At 40.6% G+C, this 21,204-nt stretch overlaps 1 protein-coding gene across 1 annotated transcript in view; it reads right to left on the bottom strand.

The window, feature by feature from the left end:
* MARCHF5 (membrane associated ring-CH-type finger 5) overlaps nt 1-21,204 on the bottom strand; it is a 69,337-nt gene that overhangs the window by 42,182 nt on the left and 5,951 nt on the right. The window contains exon 2 of the mRNA XM_010333278.3: nt 6,083-6,285. Coding sequence (XP_010331580.1) covers nt 6,083-6,285 — 203 coding nt within the window. The remainder of the gene's footprint in view (nt 1-6,082; nt 6,286-21,204) is intronic.

The raw sequence follows: 21,204 nt of genomic DNA, 5'->3' as shown, positions 1-21,204 counted from the left end.
AAGTTCAAAACCAGCTTGGCCAACATGGTGAAAACCCGTCTCTACGAAAAATACAAAAATTAGCTGAGTGTGGTGCACATGTCTATAATCTCAGCTACTTAGGAGGCTGAGACAGGAAAATGGACAGAACCCAGGAGGCAGAGGCTGCAGTGAGCTGAGTTCACACCACTGCACTCCAGCCTATGCAACAGAGCAAGATCCATCTCAAAAAGAAAAAAAAAAAAGTAAAAGAAAATAAATCTAGTGTGAATCAGTCCCTTGAGAGTTAAGATCTCTCGACCTTTTTAGAGATGCTCTCTTCTGAATTCTTCTGCCTAAACAAGGTTATCACCAAGTTTTATGGACAGCTTTTATTTATAAAACAAACTTTTTTCAGTTGGTACTCCTTTCATGTTTTAAAGCAATGCTTTTAAAATTTAATGTGCATAGAAATCACTCACTGATCTCATTAAAATGCAGATTTCAGCTGGGCATGGTGGTTCTTGCCTACATTCTCAGCACTTTGGAAGGCCAAGGGGGTCTGAGAGGGGGATCCACTTGAGGCCAGGAAGTTTGAGACTGGGCAACATAGCGATTCCCCTTCTCTAAAAAGAAAAAAAAATTCGCTGCGTATGGTGATACACGCCTCTAATCCCATCTACTTGGGAGCCTATGATCACGCTGCTGTACTCCAGTGTAGGCAACAAAGCAAAACTCTGTCTTTAAAAAAAAAAAAAAGAAAAAAGGCCAGGGGCAGTGGCTCAAGCCTGTAATCCCAGCACTTTGGGAGGCCAAGGCAGGTGGATCACGAGGTTGAGAGATCGAAACCATCCTGGTCAACATGGTGAAACCCCGTCTCAATTAAAAATACAAAAAATTATCTGGGCATAGTGGCGCGTGCCTGTAATCCCAGCTACTCGGGAGGCTGAGGCAGGAGAATTGCCTGAACCCAGGAAGCGGAGGTTGCGGTGAGCTGAGATTGCGCCATTGCATTCCAGCCTGGGTAACAAGAGCGAAACTCCGTCTCAAAAAAAAAAAGAAAAAAGAAAAAGCAGAATTCTATTTAGTAAAAGGAGGTGTAGTAAAGGTGTGTTCTGCATTCCTGATTACACCCAGATGATGCTAACGTGGCTGGTCCTCAGATCCTATTTTGAGTAGCAAGGTTTTAAGCAGACGCATACATACAACTAGCCTAACTCACAAGAAAAAAGCAAACGGTAACATGGTGGCAAAAAGTGAGAAGGATAAAACTCTGATGAATCCTGTTAAGTTTTTCACATCTGAGCATAATAAGTAATTCCCTATTCACAATGGAGAACACACACTTTTACTACCTCTTCATTCCTGCCATGACTAAGTACCAGAAAAGATACAGAACTGGCCAGCCAGCCAGCCAGACTGGGACTAAATCCATTTGAAAAGTTAAAAAAAAACCACAAAATCTGCTGCACAGAGATCATCCCATGGAATATTAACCATCACTACCTTTCCCTTTCTGTACTTTGTGTCTTTTCTTCCTTCCTCTAGTCAGTGTTTATCAAGTGTGTTTGGGGATCAATGGCAATCCCTGGCAATCTATTAACTGGTCTATAGACAGTTTGAGAAAAAAGTGATAAAAGTTTTGATTAAAACCTTTCACAAATTTGAGAAGATTATGACTTTCACAGAAATCCTTTTAGGTTCTTTAATGCTGTTATACTGTAAGCACCACCCAAGCTTTACACAAGGATAAGAAAGACTATCATAATAAAATGAAAAGGAAAGGGCTAACATACTTCCACAACCTGTGAACTGTTTACATTGGTTAGATACAAATTTTGTTGTTTGTATCATATTGTGTTAAATCTCAAATTTAGGGAAATCAATCAATAGTTCAAAAGAGTAAAAGGAAAAAATTGAAGAGTAAAACTGAAAAATAAAAATACATTTAACTCAGAATGCCATAAATGATAACAGTATGATTTTATAGTGAAGACTGAACTTAAAATGGGCTGGTGAGCTAGGAGTGATTACTCTGTACTAGGAGACATCCTTTTTCCCACTGTACTGTGATACATTATTAAATAGGGACAAGAAGCCACTGAAGTGTTCACATCATTTTCAACCACTCCAGTAAACCAAGCAAAGCCTCCAGTATGAATTCTGTCACTGAAACAGCAAAATAATAGTCAAAGGTAACTTTTTTTAAACAAAACAGGTTTAACTACTATCAGCTGCAAAATTAATGACAAACAGGCTCAGACAGAAACAAAACAATCTACTGGCAAAATTCTATCATCAGATGACACTACTGGACATAATATGCTATGCATGTTATACAGAGAGGAAGAACAATTACTATTACAGATGTATGCTCTTAAGTATTTTGTTTTATGGCTACATGAAGCCACTAGTGTACAGAGTATGAATCAACTGTTAGCATATACAACTGTAGTATGTTAATCAAGAAATACAAGCAACTTTTAAAAAGTTTTTAGAAGACATTTTCTTTTAACCAACAATTATTTTTGAAACTTGATGTGAAAAGTTGTGCTGGAATCAGCATGGCTAGAGCACTAGCTCTGTGGGCAGCAATAAAGAGCCCAAAACCTGAAAGCCAATTCACACATGGCTTCATTTACAGACAACAGCTGGCTTGAGTCATTGTTAGTAACTGCATGGAAAATTGTGAATATAATTAAAATTGCAGCCCTTGAGCAGATACCTTCAGTATGTTAAGAATGCAGAAGCAGGCTGGGCACACGGTGGCTCATGCCTGTAATCCTAGCACTTTGGGAGGTCAAGGTGGATGGAATGCTTGAGCCCAGGAGTTTTGAGACCAGCCTAGACAACATGGCAAAACCCCATCTCTGTTTGGCGGAAAAAAAAAAAAAAAGAAAGCAGCAGCAAATAAAGACTCTGTTTTTCTGTTTTGTCAAGAGAAAATATGCTAACAATACCTACTCGAAGGATACACTGTTTTTTTCTTTTCTTTTCTTTTTTTGATATACTCTTGTTCTGTCGCTCAGGCTGGAGTGCAACAGTGTGATCTTAGCTCACAGCAACCTCTGCCTCCCAGGTTCACACATTTCTTTTGCCTCAGCCTCCAAACTAGCTGGGATTACAGGCTCCTGCCACCACACCTGGCTAATTTTTGTATATTCAGTAGAGACAGAGTTTCACTATGTTGGCCAAGCTGGTCTTGAACTCCTGATTTCAGGTGATCCGCCTGCCTCGGCCTCCCAAAGTGTTGAGATTACAGGTGTGAGCCACTGTGCTCAGCAGATAAACTCATTTTTTTATAACACTGATGATGTCATTAAAACATATCTATGATTTTAAGTGGCTAACTCAAGTGCCGTACCTTTATGACAGACAGTAGAGTGACTAGCTTGAACATACCATTTGATGGTAAAATTCTTTTTTTTTTTTTTTTTTTTTTAAAAAGATAGGGTTTCACTCTGTCACCCAGGCTGGAGGGCAGTGGTGCAATCATAGCTCACTGCAGCCTCGAACTCCTGGGCTCAAGTGATCTTCCCACCTCAGCCTCCCAGGTAGCTAGGACTTACAGGTGTGCTCCATCATACTTGGCTAATTCTTTTTTTTTGTAGAGACATGGTCTTACTATGTTGCCCAGTCTGGTCTTGAACTCCTAACCTCAAGCCATCTACCCACCTCAGCCTCAAAAGTGTGGGAATTACAGTTGTGAGCTCCCATGGCTGGCTACAATTCTTTTTTGCTGTTGTTGAGACAGTGTCTCACTCTGTCTCCCAAGCTGGAGTACAGTGGTACAATCACAGCTCACTGCGGCCTCCACCTCACAGACTCAGGGAATCTTCCCACCTCAGCCTTCTGAGTAGCTGGGCCTACAGGCATGTGCCACCAAGCCCAGTTACTACTACTTCTTTTTTTTGTAGAGATGGAGTTTCACCATATTGCCTAGGCTAGTCTCAAGCAATCTACCCACCCCAGCTTCCAAAAGTGTTGAGATTATAGGTGAGTCACTGTGCCAGTCACAATTCTTAGCAGCAAAATATGCAGACTAAATCATGATACAAATGGCTTAACCAAAGAATTTTGCTCTTTTCTAACAACTAGATAGACTTGAAATCATATTCAATTACTGCACTGAACCTGAAAACACAGTTACTAGAACTGAATTCAACCAAAAGGACAGATCTACACATTGCCATCTCCCAAATTAAAATGTTCACCTTTCCTGTTGAGTGCCATACATTTGTCAACTTGATGTAGTTTTCAGTGAGAATTCTTGTGATAATTTTTGTGCCCATTTGAATATCTAAATCATCTAAAAGAAATGCCATATACTTGTTGATTTTCCCAAATCTATAATTCAAGGATGGGGCTATCTAATTCAGTAAAACTAAGAGCAAGAAAAGAAATTGGTTAAATAGGAAACCTTAACTTGGACTTTGAGTCTTTCACCACATTAATGGTGGTGAAATTAACGTGGTGAAAGACTGTAGCAATCATTGCTTTTTCTTTTTCTTTTTTTTTTTTTTTGAGACGGAGTTTCGCTCTTGTTACCCAGGCTGGAGTGCAATGGCGCGATCTCGGCTCACCGCAACCTCCGCCTCCGGGGTTCAGGCAATTCTCCTGCCTCAGCCTCCTGAGTAGCTAGGATTATAGGCTAGTGTCACCATGCCCAGCTAATTTTTTGTATTTTTAGTAGAGACGGGGTTTCACCATGTTGACCAGGATGGTCTCGATCTCTTGACCTTGTGATCCACCCACCTTGGCCTCCCAAAGTGCTGGAATTACAGGCTTGAGCCACCGTGCCCGGCCCTGCTTTTTCTGATAGTGGTTTAAAAAGACTGCTTTGATCTTAAAATAAAAACGTTTTGGATTATTCTTCTGTGTTTATCTAATATCAGTGGTATGCACTGAAGACCCATCACATGGTCCACAAATTTCCAAATGTTTGAAAACACTACTTTCTCTAATACACTACTTTCCTTTCATAGGAAGCGATCATTTTTTCCTGTGCATGTTAGAGAAAAACAGACAACCATGGAAATTTTGTTTGCCCTTATTAATCTTCTTACATTAGAAAAGCACTTCATTATCTACATTTATGTTGCCTCATTTTCAAAAACATTGGTCTGATTTCAGTATGAACAGCACTTATTAAAAAAACGTATCAGGCCGGGTGTGGTGGCTCATACCTGTAATCCCAGCACTTTGGGAAGTGGAGACGGGCAGAACACGAGGTCAGGAGATCGAGACCGTCCTGGCCAACATGGTAAAACCCGTCTCAAAAAACAAAGAAAAAAACAAAAACAAAACCAATCTATCTAATAATTATTTCAAATTTTTCCTGAATTCCTCTGCCCCCAAAGCCATTCTTTCCTTATGACCTTCCCAGAACCCAAGCTGCCTTCCTATACCTCTTGGTTACAGCCAAGGGTTATAAAAAAAAATGTTTAACAACTGGCATGGTATAAACACCAAGCCAAGAGATTGACACCAATTTGTAACTGTATGGCTGTAATGGAACAGGCTCACTCAACCTCAGCCTTCGTTATACTGCTTCTTATAAGCAGTCTGTTAGACTTTTTTTTTTTTCCCATGTTAGGCCTGTTTTCCAAGATCTTTGGTTATTTCTTATCTGCCACTTCATAGAAAAGGGACAGCAGTATTCATGAAAGAAAGCACACATATTGGATTCCAAAGATGAGTTTAACTTCATATCTTATTAAATCTTTAATGTCTCTACTTTTACTACTTAATAGGAAGAATTAAGAAGTATTAGAATATACTACTGCTTTCTTTCTCTTATACCGTCTCCAGAGAATTAAGCTAAGTCAGCTTTTTATTATAGCTTTGTTATTCAATTATATCCACCCAAGTATGCAAGTTCTCTATCAAATAAAGACAGTATACAGACAAATGGATAAGTCCGGGGATATATTAAGGATACCGTAAACTGTCAGCAAAACAAATAAATGTCTCTGACATTCAGAGAGGAAACAAAAGAAAGAGAATATAGAAATTCACACACACACACCCCCCCACAAAACCAAACAGGTGGGTCATTTTAAAGTAAACTTGAGACCATAAAGCTACGTAAATATATCTGTGTTGTTTTTAAAGATATTCTTACCCAACTTTGGAAAAACTATTAGGTATTCAGCATTGCACTGAGGACATGCCACTCTGGCTGTACTGTTTCCTCTTTGCTTTTCATCCACCCAGCGTTGTAGACAGGCCTGGTGAACCCATTTTGTAGATCCTCTGCACCTGCATGGTCTCACCCATTCAGCTGTTCTATCATCTTCATCAGTAGCAAAACAGACCCAGCAACTTCTGTAAGTTAAAAGAGAAAATGACCGCATTTATCTATAGGACTCCAGCCTCCTCCATACTGCAGCTCTTACTTAATGGGATAAGCCTACTATGTTGTATTACATAATCTCTGTCCTATATTAAAAGACTATGGAGACAAAACAACCAATACATTGTCACTAGAGCAGTTTCTACCTTTTCTGTTTTTCCTTGTCTTCCTCTACAGAATCTTATGTTTTCTGAATTTTGTTTTTATGTAATCTCTATCTTTTCAGTAATTCTTCACCTTCTCTAATGAACCAGAGTGTAAGAAGACATACCTCAAGCTGCTTTTGTTTTATAAGACCTAATAATTCTTTCAAGAAAAGTAAGCACAGTAATATTTTAGATTCAGTGTTCTCCCCAGTTCAACAACACCAATCTCTTGCGCTTGAAAAAAACAAAGTATTACACAAGTGATTTTACATATGGTCTTATTCCATTTTCAGCTGAGGAAAAACAAACCCATTTATCTTTCTGGTAAAGTAGAAATAGATGAGAAAAAATATTACATTTTCAAAAAAGCACAAAGGAGATAAAGATATCAAGTTTTTTTTTTTTTTTAGGGTAGCTATATGATAAATTTGGGTGTATATGCTTGAAATTTGAAATCTACAAGTATCAACTCTGGGATGCTTATGTTAATAAAAGTAAAATTCTATCGAGATGGGTAATTTTAAGACATTTTCCCACTTTGCTTTTAAGGGTACTTCATGAAGTCTAATTTTTTTCTTATGGAATAAGGTTGCAATTCCTCAGTTTTTCTACCAATTAACACAAGTTTTGACATCGATTTCCATTAGGACAAATACAGTTCAGTTCAATGAGACCATTCTCTCCTTCCCTCCATTAAAATACGAACTAGTGGAAACAACTGCTAATTAAAGCACGTTACCTACTATGCACTTTTCACTTAATTGGATAAGTGGCTTCTATCAGAACAACTAGCTTAACTATGTTCAGTGGGAAAGACTATATAGTCAGGTGTTATAGATGGGTGAGGTCTCCAGTCCTTGTGGAACAACATGAATTTCAATTGTGTGATCCAATTAAAAATTTTCAATTCTAACAGGAAAAAAGTTGAACTAAATCCATGGCAATGGTATTTAAAATTGTGGTTTTATTCGGCTTTAAAATTTAGTCAGGTTTCATAGGATCTAAGCAAAATTAGAATGCAGGTAGCATTTGTTTAGCATTCTGACCCTTGTGACCCACTTTAGCTAAGCTGTCTGGGCATTCACACTGTCTTATGATTGTCCAAAAATACCTTGTTTTTTTTTTTTGAGATGGAGTCTCATTCTGTTACCTGGGTTGGCGTGCAATGGCGCGATTTCGGCTCACTGCAACCTTTGCTTCCTGAGTTCAAGCAATTCTCTGCCTCAGCTTCCCGAGCAGCTGGGATTACAGGTGTCCACCACCACGCCTGGCTAATTTTTGTATTTATAGTAGAGATGGGATTTCACCATCTTGGCCAGGCTGGTCTTGAACTCCTGACTTCTTGACCCACCTGCCTCGGCCTCCCAAACAATATCTTCTTTTTTTTAAAAAATGTATCATTATAAAATATACATAAAATCTACTACTTTAGCCATTTTTTAGTTTTATAATTCAGTGGCAGTAAGTATATTCATACTGTTGTGCAACCACCAAGACTACCCATGGTAGGACTGGGTTTTAATCTATAATTTTTGCATAAAACTTCAATTGCTAAGTATACTAGCACATAGACTGGTTGAGATGTTGCTAGTATATATTTTTCCCTACAACTGAGGTAACTTGGTGAACATATTTGTATACATCTACGAAATGGAATATATCATTTTAGCAACAAAATACTGGCAGAATATCTAGACTTTTTATTCTCATACTTTATTTCAACACATATGTAGCTAAGTATGGCTATGCTGGCATAACTAATCAGTATTAAGGTGAATCAAATTTTAAATTAATTCAATTTCAGTCATTAGAAAAATAAAATACGGCCGGGCGCGGTGGCTCAAGCCTGTAATCCCAGCACTTTGGGAGGCCGAGGCGGGTGGATCACGAGGTCAAGAGATCGAGACCATCCTGGTCAACATGGTGAAACCCCGTCTCTATTAAAAATACAAAAAACTTAGCTGGGCATGGTGGCGCGTGCCTGTAATCCCAGCTACTCAGGAGGCTGAGGCAGGAGAATTGCCTGAACCCAGGAGGCGGAGGTTGCAGTGAGCCGAGATCGCGCCATTGCACTCCAGCCTGGGTAACGAGAGTGAAACTGTCTCAAAAAAAAAAAAAAAAAAAAAAAAAAAAGAAAAATAAAATACACCTACTCATACAACCTTAGTACTAGGTTGAATCAACTGAAATAGTTTACATGAATCTGTTTTTGACCTAGAGAAATGATAGGTCAAATTTCATATTTCAATCTAATGAGAATATTTACATAGCTATTATATTCCTCATAAATTCTAGATAAGATTTCCCCCCAACATTTTATTATGAAAAATTTCAAACTTTCCAAAAAATGCTGAAAACTGTTAAGTGAATACCCATATAACCAACATTTAGATCCTATAATTCTTATTTTGCTATCTTTCCTTTCTCACACATCCATCCATTTTTTTTTTTTTTTTTTTTTTTTGCTGCATTTCAAAGTTGCAGGCATCAGTATACTTCAGCCTTAAATACTTGTATGGCTTTACTTTTTAGAACTTACATTTAGGCCGGGCGCGGTGGCTCAAGCCTGTAATCCCAGCACTTTGGGAGGCCGAGGCGGGTGGATCACGAGGTCAAGAGATCGAGACCATCCTGGTCAACACGGTGAAACCCCGTCTCTACTAAAAATACAAAAAATTAGCTGGGCATGGTGGCGCGTGCCTGTAATCCCAGATACTCAGGAGGCTGAGGCAGGAGAATTGCCTGAACCCAGGAGGCGGAGGTTGTGGTGAGCCAAGATCGCGCCATTGCACTCCAGCCTGGGTAACAAGAGCGAAACTCCGTCTCAAAAAAAAAAAAAAAAAAAAAAGAACTTACATTTAAAGCATATACTTTCAGATTTTTTCTAATTAATTTCACAACTAAGGTAAATGAAATAGTTGAATGATGATTTATAGTGGGAACTTATCAGGAGTTAGGCTTTCAGTTGAAATAGCAATGTCAGATTTGTGAGAAACAGAGCAATTCCATCTTGAATAGGCGCTGAATAAAATGACGTTGAAACCTACTGGGCTGCATTCCCATGGTTAAGGCATTCTAAGTCACAAGCTGAGATATGAGGTCAGCACAAAATAGAGATCATAAAAATATTTCTGATAAAACAGATTTCAGTAAGGACGCCAGCTAAAACCCACCAAAACCAAGATAGCCACAAGTGACCTCTGGTCATCTTCACTGCTACACTCCCACCAGTGCCATGACAGTTTACAAATGCCATGGCAATGTCAGGAAGTTACCTTACATGGTCTAGAAAGGGGAGGCAAAAATAATCTACTCCTTGTTTAACATATCTTCAAGAAATAACCATAAAAATGGGCAACCAGCAGCCCAGAGTCTTGCTCTGTCACCCAGGCTGGAGTGCAGTGGTGCCATCTCGGCTCACTGCATCTCTGCCCCCTGGTTCAAGTGATTTTCATGCATTGACCTCCCAAGTAGTGGAATTACAGGGTGCCCGCCACCATGCCCGCTTATTTTTGTATTTTTAGTAGAGATGGGGTTTCACCATGTTGGCCAGGCTGGTCTTGAACTCCTGACCTCAAGTGATCTGCCCACCTCAGGCTCCCAAAATGCTGGGATTACAGGCATGACCCACTGAGCCCAGTCACACACAGCTAATTAAAAAAAAAAATTTTTTTTTTTTTTTATTACAGACAGGATCTCCTTATGTTGCCTAGGCTAGTCTCAAACTCCTGGGCTCAAGTAATCCTCCTGCTTCAGCCTCCCAAAGTTTTGGGATTACAGGATTGAGCGACTGTGCCTGGTCAAAAATGTTGTTATAAAGAATTTATTAACTGGCCAAGAGCGGTGGCTCATGCTTATAATCCCAGTATTTTGGGAGGCTGAGGTGGGTGGATCACCTGAGGTCTTGGAGTTCAAGACCAGCCTGGCCAATAAGGTGAAACCCCATCTCTACCCAAAGTATAAAAACTTAGCTGCGTGTGGTGGTGGGCATCTATGATACCAGCTATTCGGGAGGCTGAGGCAGGAGAATCACTTGAACTCGTGGTGGAGGCTGAAGTGAGCCGAGATCGTGCTACAGCACTCTAGCCTAGGCAACAAGGGCAAAACTTCTCCTTAAAAAAAAAAAAAAAAAAAAAGAAAGAAAAAAAAAGAATTTAACTGATTTATGATCTTACTAGGTATTTAAATTTAACCCATCTAGTATGGAAAGAATACTAGTCTGTGAAATGAGGGCTGAGCAAAGAGGAAATTAAAGCATGTAAAAATGGTCACATGAATGTCTTTAGGCCAATATCAGCATATAAGATAGTGTGATTAGTCTTAAGAGCTGAAAAAGGCTGGGCGCAGTGGCTCAAGCCTGTAATCCCAGCACTTTGGGAGGCAGAGGCGGGTGGATCACGAGGTCGAGAGATCGAGACCATCCTGGTCAACATGGAGAAACCCCGTCTCTACTAAAAATACAAGAAACTAGCTGGGCGTGGTGGTGTGTGCCTGTAATCCCAGCTACTCAGGAGGCTGAGGCAGGAGAATTGCCTGAGCCCAGGAGATGGAGGTTGTGGTGAGCCGAGATTGCGCCATTGCACTCCAGCCTGGGTAACAAGAGCGAAACTCCGTCTCAAAAGAAAAAAAAGAGCTGAAAAAAAGGAGGGGAGGGCACACACACAATAAATGCTCTCTTTCCTTATTTTTATTATGAGATGGGTCCGGCTATGTTGTCCAGGCTGGACTCCAATGAAACTCCTGGGCTCAGGTGATCCTTCTGCCCCAGTTTCCTGATTACCCAGAACTGCAGGCATACAGTCTAACTTCCTGTTTCCCCACTGCCGCCACCTTTTTTTGAGACTGAGTCTTGTTCTGTCACCCAGGTTGGAGTGCAGTGGTGTAATCTTGACTCACTGCAACCTCTGCCTCCCAGGTTCAAGCTATTCTCCTGCCTCAGACTCCCTCAGCCTCCCAAGTAACTGGGACTAAAGGCATCCACCACCATGCCCAGCTAATTTTTGTATTTTTAGTAGAGATGGGGTTTTACCATGTTGGCCAGGTTGGTCTCGAACTCCTGATCTCAAGTGATCCATTTGCCTTGGCCTCCCAAAGTGCTGAGATTATAGGCATGAGCCACTGTACCTGTCTCCCACCCCCTTTTTTAAACCTCTGATAGACTGACCAGGAACATCATCTGAGAAGGTCTTATAATTATGCTTTCCCTTTTTGCTTCTCCATACTCTACACCTCCAACTATTTCCAATCTATTTCAACTATTTATTCCCCAGTTCTCCACCTCCTTCAAGACAGAGAATAACTGTTTGAAAATGATGCATTTACAATTTCTCAAGATCTCAGAATGGAGGGGAGTCTAGAAATTTGATGTTTAATGTATATACAAGTCCTCCTACTATCTAGGAGCAAACAGTATCCCACACTTTCAATGGAAAATCATTCTTCCCTCCAACATCAGCCATGTATGTGGTTTAGGCAGCTAATATTGTAACCAACTCCAGAAACCCTAAGATTGGCCAGTGTAACCCATCCTCCAGACTACACCATTGGGTGGCTGGGCCCCTAAAGCTGGTCTAGTGAACCTCAGAATTTTTGCTGGGAAAAGTGGTACACAGACTTTTTCCCTTCTGCTGGGCTTAGAGGCAGAGAATGTGAGGCTATTGCTGCCAGGAGAGTCACCAACTAAGTGGAACCTTAATAATTCAGAGGAAGTGAAAACTGGCAGCACTGTTTGAGACATGGATCAAGCTGTGCTGTGCCTAAAGCTAAATACATTCTTGTACTGCTAACTCACATAAACCAGTAGATTTTTTTTTTTTTTTTTTTTTGCTTAACCAGTTTGCATCATCATACAAGTCATGTGCAACCAAAACGATCTTGATACTGTGTTGGGTACTAAGAGATGGCCTCAGTACAATCACAGAACGTAAACTCAAAGAGTTTTTATTATTTTTGAGACAGGGTCTCACTCTGTTGCTCAGGCAGGAGTGCAGTGGCACAATCACGGCTCAATGCAGCCTAGCCTCCTGGGCTCCTGTGATCCTCCCAACTCAGCCTCCTGAGTAGATGGGACTAGTTTTCGGTTTTGTCTTTTGAAATGGAAAATACCAGTTAATTATTAGCCAAAAACTGAAACACTCACCAAAGTCCACACCCAAGGAAAGAGGAAGCTGTAATTTCTCACCAAACTAAGAGTTTCTCCTAATTTTTTTTCTCTTGTTTTCTCCAATCCTCTCAGAACTCAGTCCTCAGTGTGATGCATAAGCATCATCTGGGAACTTATTAGAAATGCAAATTTTTAGGCCCTGCCCCAGACCAACAGAATTAGAAATGCTGGTGGTACTCAGCACTTTGTTTCAATAAGCCCTTCAGCTGATAAAGATCCTGAAAATTTGAAAACTTCTGCTCTAGCCATTCTTCTCTTCTTTTTTCTGATTTCCCTTTTGCAAATATTTTTAACTCACCATAACACAGAAATAAAATTCCATTTTATGCTCACTCTAAACATTTGGTTTTTAATTTTAAATAATACGTAAAAGGCTTAAGGTATTTTTTCCTAAGGAAACAAGGTTAAATTAATTTGGGGAAAAAGATAAAGTGAATTCAGGATATTCTAGCTGGTTAAAGAATCTGGGCTTTGGAACCAGACTGTGTGGGTTCAAACCCCTGCTAACTACATAGGTTTAATGATAGAATCTCTTTCACAGAGGTATTGCAAAACAGGGGTTCTTAATCTGGAGTCTATGAAAAATTTAGGAGACGGGGATTGGTAAATCTGGATGAGGGGAGAAAAACCATTATATGTTTATTTTTGCTAAGCTCTAAATAAAATCTAGCTTTTCTTCAATAATGAATGCAAGCAAACCACAGTAATATTAGCAGTGTAGCAATTAGAAATTAGTATAGCAACCAGAAATTTTCATATTACTTTACAGCTGTGCAGATCCCAAAATAACATTTAGCTCATTGTAATTTGAAATTAGTTATCAGGTCAACCGATAACTCTTATATTTTAATGTGTTAAAGCTCATATTACTATGTTAGAATTTTAATATTTTGATAGCTATACTTTAACATAATTGGTTTCATTTCTAATGCTCTGTATTTTGTTTCATTCTTTCAAAAACATTCTGAGAAGGAACCCATAGACTTAACCAGGCCACCAAAGGAGTGTTAGCATAAAAAATGTTTTATGTTAAGGTCCCCTACTGTAAAAGATTAAACACGATCAAGAGACTGCTTAAGAACTGCCTGGCACATATATAACCTCCATGTAACTACTGGCAATAACAACACTGACAATGATGACAGTGATGGTGTCAGCTTTCCATTTATGCCTAAAACTTACGGATGCAGTTTTCTTACCGTTATCACATAAAGCAATTCTGCTTGGCACCCTGGCATTCAGTGGAAGATGTTCTGGATTCCTCGTCATTCCCCAATTTTTCAATAGGCCATATCATTACTCAAGATTCATTTAAACCCTTTCAATTCATTTTCTTTCACCCTTATTATCCTTTTGCTAGCTTTTCTAAATGCTACCTACTTGCTGATGTATATATATGTACTCTGATACCATCCCATTCACCCAGTTGGGGCATATTCATTTACAAAGTAAAGGGAGAATCTGGGAAGTATCATGATTGGTTCAGGGATCAAAGAACAAATCACTATCATTATGTGAAAACAAAAAAAGAGAATTAAACTAGACAAATCTAAGGACAATGACTTATTCCTAAGAATAGATGTAGAGTCTTACAGGTATTGGTAATATAATTCCATGTGATTTTAAAACTATGATGGTTTTTGCCAGTTATAAAGAGTAAACAGAAAAATTTATAAACAATTTTAGAAATATACATGACAAAGTTGCCCTAAATATAGCATTATTCAAGATCTCCTCCTAAATCCACTGAGTACCTAATAAGTACATTCGTTATCTGATGCCACAAGGAACTAGATGTAAGGAACTTACAGTCTAGTTAATAAACAAACATGCACATGAGTATCACCAAAAAACCACCATACCAAGCATTAAGTGTCAAGAAAAGGTGTTAGTAACCTTAATACAGAAATGTAATGAGAGACCAAGAAACAGGATGAAACAGCTTAGGTTTCAATAAAAGGAGAGAACTACCGATGAGAATTCAAGTTAGATATGAAAGAAAAGATTATCTGAAGTAAGAAAAACAGCATAAGCAAGCTTAGAGATGGAAATGAACATAGTTAATGGACCAATGTGGTTGGAGTAGAAAGATTTTATTAAGATGAAGCTAGGTATTACAAACCAGTTGGGAAAGGATGAATAACAAGGACAATCTCCCTTCATAGGGTTCATTTGTGACTAATTTATAGTCTATCTGGTCAAACAAGTTAATTATTTTTAAAGTATGTAGAAAAAAGTGAGGGGGCTTTATCAATAAGATAGTTTCTCACTGGCACTAAATTAAGCAAGATAGGTACAGCTGGCAGCCAGGCGTGGTGGCTCAAGCCTGTAATCCCAGCACTTTGGGAGGCAGAGGCGGGTGGATCACAAGGTCAAGAGATCGAGACCATCCTGGTCAACATGGTGAAACCCCGTCTCTACTAAAAATACTAAAAATCAGCTGGGCATGGTGGCACGTGCCTGTAGTCCCAGATACTCAGGAGGCTGAGGCAGGAGAGTTGCCTGAACCCAGGAGGCGGAGGTTGCGGTGAGCCGAGATCGCGCCATTGCACTCCAGCCTGGGTAACAAGAGTGAAACTCCGTCTCAAAACAAACAAACAAACAAACAAACAAAACAGCTGGTAGTAAAGCCTTTCTGTGCAGACTCAAATTGTAGGTGTTTATTTTGGAATCTTAGGAAGTTCTGGGAAATTAGACTCCTGCCTGAGAAATCACTGTGATGAAAACTGGAGTGCAGCAGAATAGAAAAACTGAGAACATAGAACGCAAGTGTGGAATAAGCTTTAAATTGCTGCTGTTGTATTATATGTGGTGCCATAATAGTGTATTTACATGACTGTTCTAAGGAAAGAGAACAAGCACTCAATTCAGAACAAATTTGAAGATTCATACTCTGGTTAATGTAAGGAAGGTTCTGTTTGACAGTGAAAACAACTACATGTTGCTTATTTTGTCTCAGGATTAAAAATATTACACCCAAGAATTCTGAAACAGAAAGCACACCATCAAGGAGACTAATACATTGTCTATCCAAGTGGAATGGAAGTTAAAGCACCCAGATTTATTAAAAACATAACCATAGTCATGACACATTACCAAAAAAAAAAAAAAAAGTGAAGAGAAATACAGTCAGCCCTCCATCTAAGGGTTCTGCATCTGTTGATTCAACCAATCTCAGGCAAAATACATTTGGAAAAAAAATTGCGTCTGTACTGAACATGTATGGACTTTTCCTTATTTCATAAACAATACAGTATAACAACTGTTTGCATAGTATTTACACCATATTAGATTTTATGTACTTATTTTTTTGTTTTTTTTGGGAGACAGAGTCTTCTTGCTCATCCCGCAGGCTGGAGTGCAATGGTGTGGTCTCAGCTCACTGCAATCTCTGCCTCCTGGGTTCAAGCAATCCTTCTGCCTCAGCCTCCCAAGTAGCTGGGATTACAGGCACCTGCCACCATGACCAACTAATTTTTTTTTGTAGTTTTCGTAGAGACAGGGTTTCACCATGTTGGCCAGGCTGGTTTCAAACTCCTGACCTCAGATGAGCCACCCACCTCAGTCTCCCCAAGTGCTGGGATTATAAGTGTAAGCTACTACACCAGCCTGTATTAGGTATTACACATCATCTAGAAAGAATATTAAGTATACAGGAGGATGTACATAGGTTATATGCAAAAACTACACCATTTTATATCAGGGATTTGAGTATCCAGAGTATGGCATCCTTGGGAGGTCCCAGAACCAATTCCCCATGAACACTGAGCAATCGTTTATTGAGTATAGTATATTCATGCTGTATCTTTTGTCTCTGATATTCGTAAACTCTGAAAGCATAATTATTACCATCTTAAACAAGAACCAAAAGCCCAGAAAGGTTAAGTGATCTGGCCAAGGCCACAAAGTAAGCAGAGAGGCATGGATGCAACCTGGGGCATGACTCCAAATCATCACCTTTTTTTCACTACCCCATGCTGCCCAATTATAGTGTATATATATAAAAATTTACATTTACATTTCCCAGAAAATGACAGCCAGTACAAAAAGGCATGTGTTTCATTTTACTGTGGTACTTTAAAGCAGCCATAAGGAGCTTCCTCCAGAGATACAAATCCTTTCAGTTTACTGCAATAGGCCACATAAATATTTTCATCTGCTGAGCGCGGTGGTTCACACCTGTAATCCTAGCATTTTGGGAGGCCCAGCTGGGTGGATCATCTGAGGTCAGGAGTTCAAGACCAGCCTGGCCATCAGGGTGAAACCTCATCTTTAAAAAAAAAAAAAAATTATATATTTTCATCTATGTGAACTACAGCACTTAAGAATTAGGAGGCAGGTCAGGTGTAGTGGCCCATGTCTGTAATCCCAGCACTTTGGGAGGCTGAGGCAGGAGGACTGCTTGAGGCCAGGAGTGCATAAAACCCTGTCTCTACTAAAAATACAAAAAATTAGCTGGGCATGATGGCACATTCCTGTAATCCCAGCTACTTGGGAGGCTGAGGCATGAGAATTGCTTAAACCTGGGTGGTGGAGGCTGCAGGGAGCCAAGGTCCCTTGTGGGAAAACAGGCTAGGAAATACAGGCAGTTATTGTTCTCAATGAACTTCCAGATGAACGTGTGTGGTGGCGGTAAGGGTATGTGTGTGGGGGAAGCTCTGAGATATGGGACAATCACATTCAAAAATTTACAGTATAATGTGATACTCTAATAAATGCATAAAGGTTCTACTGAAACACAGAAAGGAGTTATTAACTCTGTGGGGGAGCTGTGCAAGGCTTCACTGTGATATTTCAGCAGAATTCAATATGGGTAAGACTTGGCCAGGTGTTAGGAGACAGGAAGGCACCTAAAGCAAAAATAAAGAGATGAAAGACCAGGATATGTTTAGGGGACAATGAAGAGGAGTGCAGGAGAGGATGGTTAAGGTAGGCTGGGGCTGGATTATGGCAACAGATCAAAGTACATCACCCTGTTGGAAGTTGACATTTTATCCTTTTAGGTGACACAGAGACTGGCAGATTTTCAAGTATGGAAATGGCATGATAATTGTGCCTTGGCTAATTCTAGTGCCACTCTGCAGGCCAAACTGGACCAAGTGAAAAATTAAAGCTACAAAAAGGAAAATCAACAATATGTGATGAAAAATAGATGTGGAAGGAAAGAAGAAAGCAAAAAATTGTAAAAAGGCCAGGCAAGGTAGCTCATGCTTGTAGTCCCAACACTTCAGGAGGCCAAGGTAGGAGGACTGGTGGAGGACAGGAGTTTGAGATTAGCCTGGGCAACATAGTGAGACTCATCATTACCTCTGTGACCAAAAAAAAAAAAAGTAAAAAATTAGCTGGGCGCAGTAGCTTGTGCTGTGCTCCTAGCTACCTGGGAGGCCTTATCCTGGGAGTGCAAAACCTTGTCTCTTTAAAAAAAAAACAAACAAAACAAGAAAAACATAAGTTTTGGCCAGGTACAGTGGCTCATGCCTGTAATCCCAGCACTTTGGGAGGCTGAGGCAGGAAAGTCACTTGAGCCCAGGAGTTTGAGACCAGCCTGGGCAACATGGCGAAAGCCTGTCTCTACTAAAAATACAAAAATTAGCTGGGTTGAGGTTGAGGTGGGAGGATGTTTTGAGCCAGGGGTGGGGGATGGAGGTTGCAGTGATCAGAGATCGGCCACTGTACTCCAGCCTGAGTGACAGAGCCAGACCTTGTCTCAAAAACAAACAAAATTTGTTTTATAGCTGGTGGACAAGAAGAATGGTAACATCAAAAACCAAAAATTGCTGGGTGCGGTGGCTCAAGCCTGTAATCCCAGCACTTTGGGAGGCAGAGGCGGGTGGATCACGAGGTCGAGAGATCGAGACCATCCTGGTCAACATGGTGAAACCCCGTCTCTACTAAAAATACAAAAAATTAGCTGGGCATGGTGGCACGTGCCTGTAATCTCAGCTACTCAGGAGGCTGAGGCAGGAGAATTGCCTGAACCCGGGAGGCAGAGGTTGCGGTGAGCCGAGATTGCGCCATTGCACTCCAGCCTGGGTAACAAGAGCGAAACTCCGTCTCAAAAAAAAAAAAAAAAAAAAACAAAAATTGAGAAGATAAGCAGCTTAGTTTTAGATTGACTGGCAATATCATGTACACACAAATAGAAATGTCCACAGGGCAGGTAGAAATTAGGTGCTAAAAGAAATGAGGAAAAGAGGTCAGGAATAAAGACAGATGTGGGAGTCATTTGAATAAAGAGGAAAGAGCATGAGTGAGTATAGTTTTTCAGAATAGTAAATAACAAGAATTGAACCATACATAAAAATTGAAGGAAGAAAAGGTAATGTGATACTTAAGGATAAAAAGTCCTCAAGAAAATGTCATTATATTTACTAACTAAGAAATTACTGGCAATGTTTAGTATGCTTTTTTTGTTTTTGTTTTTAAGACAGAGTCTCGCTCTGTTGCTCTGGCTGCAGCGCAGTGCAACTATCTCAGCTTACTGCAACCTTTGCCTCCCAGGTTCAAGTGATTCTTTTGACTCAGCCTCCCGAGTAGCTGAGATTACAGGTGCATGCCACTATGCCCTACTAATTTTTGTAAAGATGGAGTTTCACCATGTTGGCAGGCTGATCTTGAACTCCTGACCTCAGGTGATTGGTGTGCCTCAGCCTTCCAAAGTGCTGGGATTACAGGTGTGAGCCACTGCACACAGCCCTTCAGTATACTTTTAGTAGTGCTAATGGCAAGAAAGGGGAATGAAAGTAAAATTATAAGGAGAAATAATAAAGAGAAAATAAGAAGCTAAATGTCATAAAGGAGACTAGATTAAAAAAGAACAAAGGGCCGGGCGCGGTGGCTCAAGACTGTAATCCCAGCACTTTGGGAGGCCGAGGCGGGTGGATCACGAGGTCAAGAGATCGAGACCATCCTGGTCAACATGGTGAAACCTGTCTCTACTAAAAATACTAAAAATTAGCTGGGCATGGTGGCGTGTGCCTGTAATCCCAGCTACTCAGGAGGCTGAGGCAGGAGAATTGCCTGAACCCAGGAGGTGGAGGTTGTGGTGAGCCGAGATCGCGCCATTGCACTCCAGCCTGGGCAACGAGAGCGAAACTCCGTCTCAAAAAAAAAAAAAAAAAAAAAAAAGAACAAAGGCTCACACTTGTAATCACAGCACTTTGGGAGGCTGAGTGAGTCAGGCAGGTCAAAGGTCAGGAGTTCGACACCAGTCTGGCCAACATAGTAAAACCCTGTCTCTACTAAAAATACAACAATTAGCTTGGCGTGGTGGCACACACCTGTAGTCTCAGCTACTTGGGAGGTTAAGGTGGGAGAATTGCTTGAACCTGGGAGGTGGAGAGGTTGCCGTGAGCCAAGACCATGCCACTGTACTCCAGCCTTGGTGACAGAGTGAGACTCCATCTCAAAAAAAAAAAAAAAAAAAAAAATGACGAAGGCTGGGTGTGGTGACACACACCTGTAGTCCTAGCACTTTGGGAGGCCAAGACAAGAAGATCGCTTGAGCACAGGAATTTGAGACCAGCCTGGGCAACATGCTGAAACCCCATCTCCACAAAAAAGTACAAAAAATCAGTCAGTGTGGTGGTGCACACCAGTAGTCCCAGATACTCTGGAAGCTGAAGTGGGAGGATCACTTGAGCCTGAGAGGTCAAGGCTGTAGTGAGCCATGATTGTGCTATTCCACTCCTGACACCTTGATCATGTCAGGGTCACTACCTGAGACCACTGATCATGAACTGCAGAGATCTGTCCTGCAGACCCTGACTCAACACCAGACAAATAAAATGCACTCACACACATCAGAATACAGTGAATCTGAGTGGACTAGGGATGGCTGTCAGCTGCTTTTAGAGGGTGATTGCAGCTAACTGACCACCACTTGCTGCTGCTCCTCCTCACATTTATTCAAATACATTTAATAACAGAGGTTCTAAGTCAACATACTTGTGGATAATTCACGTGGTTAAAACAGTGGTTTTAAGATGATAAAATGTCTTGGTTCTGGAGCTCAGAGTAAACACCATTAACTGGTAACTCTCCTTCAACCTCCCCCTGAGAGGACCATCTAACACAAAGTTTACTTGAGTAAACAGAGTAGAGACAAAGGGATGTGGGGTAAACAGACTTAACTGGGGAAGCTTTATTACCCTAAGCTTACCCTATGACTTAAAGTTCTAAGGTAAGAACTGGCTGCCTTCAGCCTGTTCCATTAAAATCTTTTGGCCTTCCATAAGGTTTGAGACTATAATCTTGTAATTTTCCCCAATATTTCCCTAATATTTTGCCAGCCACCCTGAGTGAATCCCAACACACTCTAGCCTAAGCAACGGAGAAAGACCCTGTATCAAAAAAATAATAAAACTGGTCTATTGGCTGGGCACGGTGGCTCAAGCCTGTAATCCCAGCACTTTGGGAGGCCGAGGCGGATGGATCACGAGGTCGAGAGATCGAGACCATCCTGGTCAACATGGTGAAACCCCGTTTCTACTAAAAATACAAAAAACTAGCTGGGCGTGGTGGTGCGTGCCTGTAATCCCAGCTACTCAGGAGGCTGAGGCAGGAGAATTGCCTGAGCCCAG

Source organism: Saimiri boliviensis, chromosome 12 (genome assembly GCF_048565385.1).
Source record: "Saimiri boliviensis isolate mSaiBol1 chromosome 12, mSaiBol1.pri, whole genome shotgun sequence".
Taxonomy (NCBI): Eukaryota; Metazoa; Chordata; class Mammalia; order Primates; family Cebidae; genus Saimiri; species Saimiri boliviensis.
This window is presented reverse-complemented; position numbering and strand designations above follow the sequence as displayed.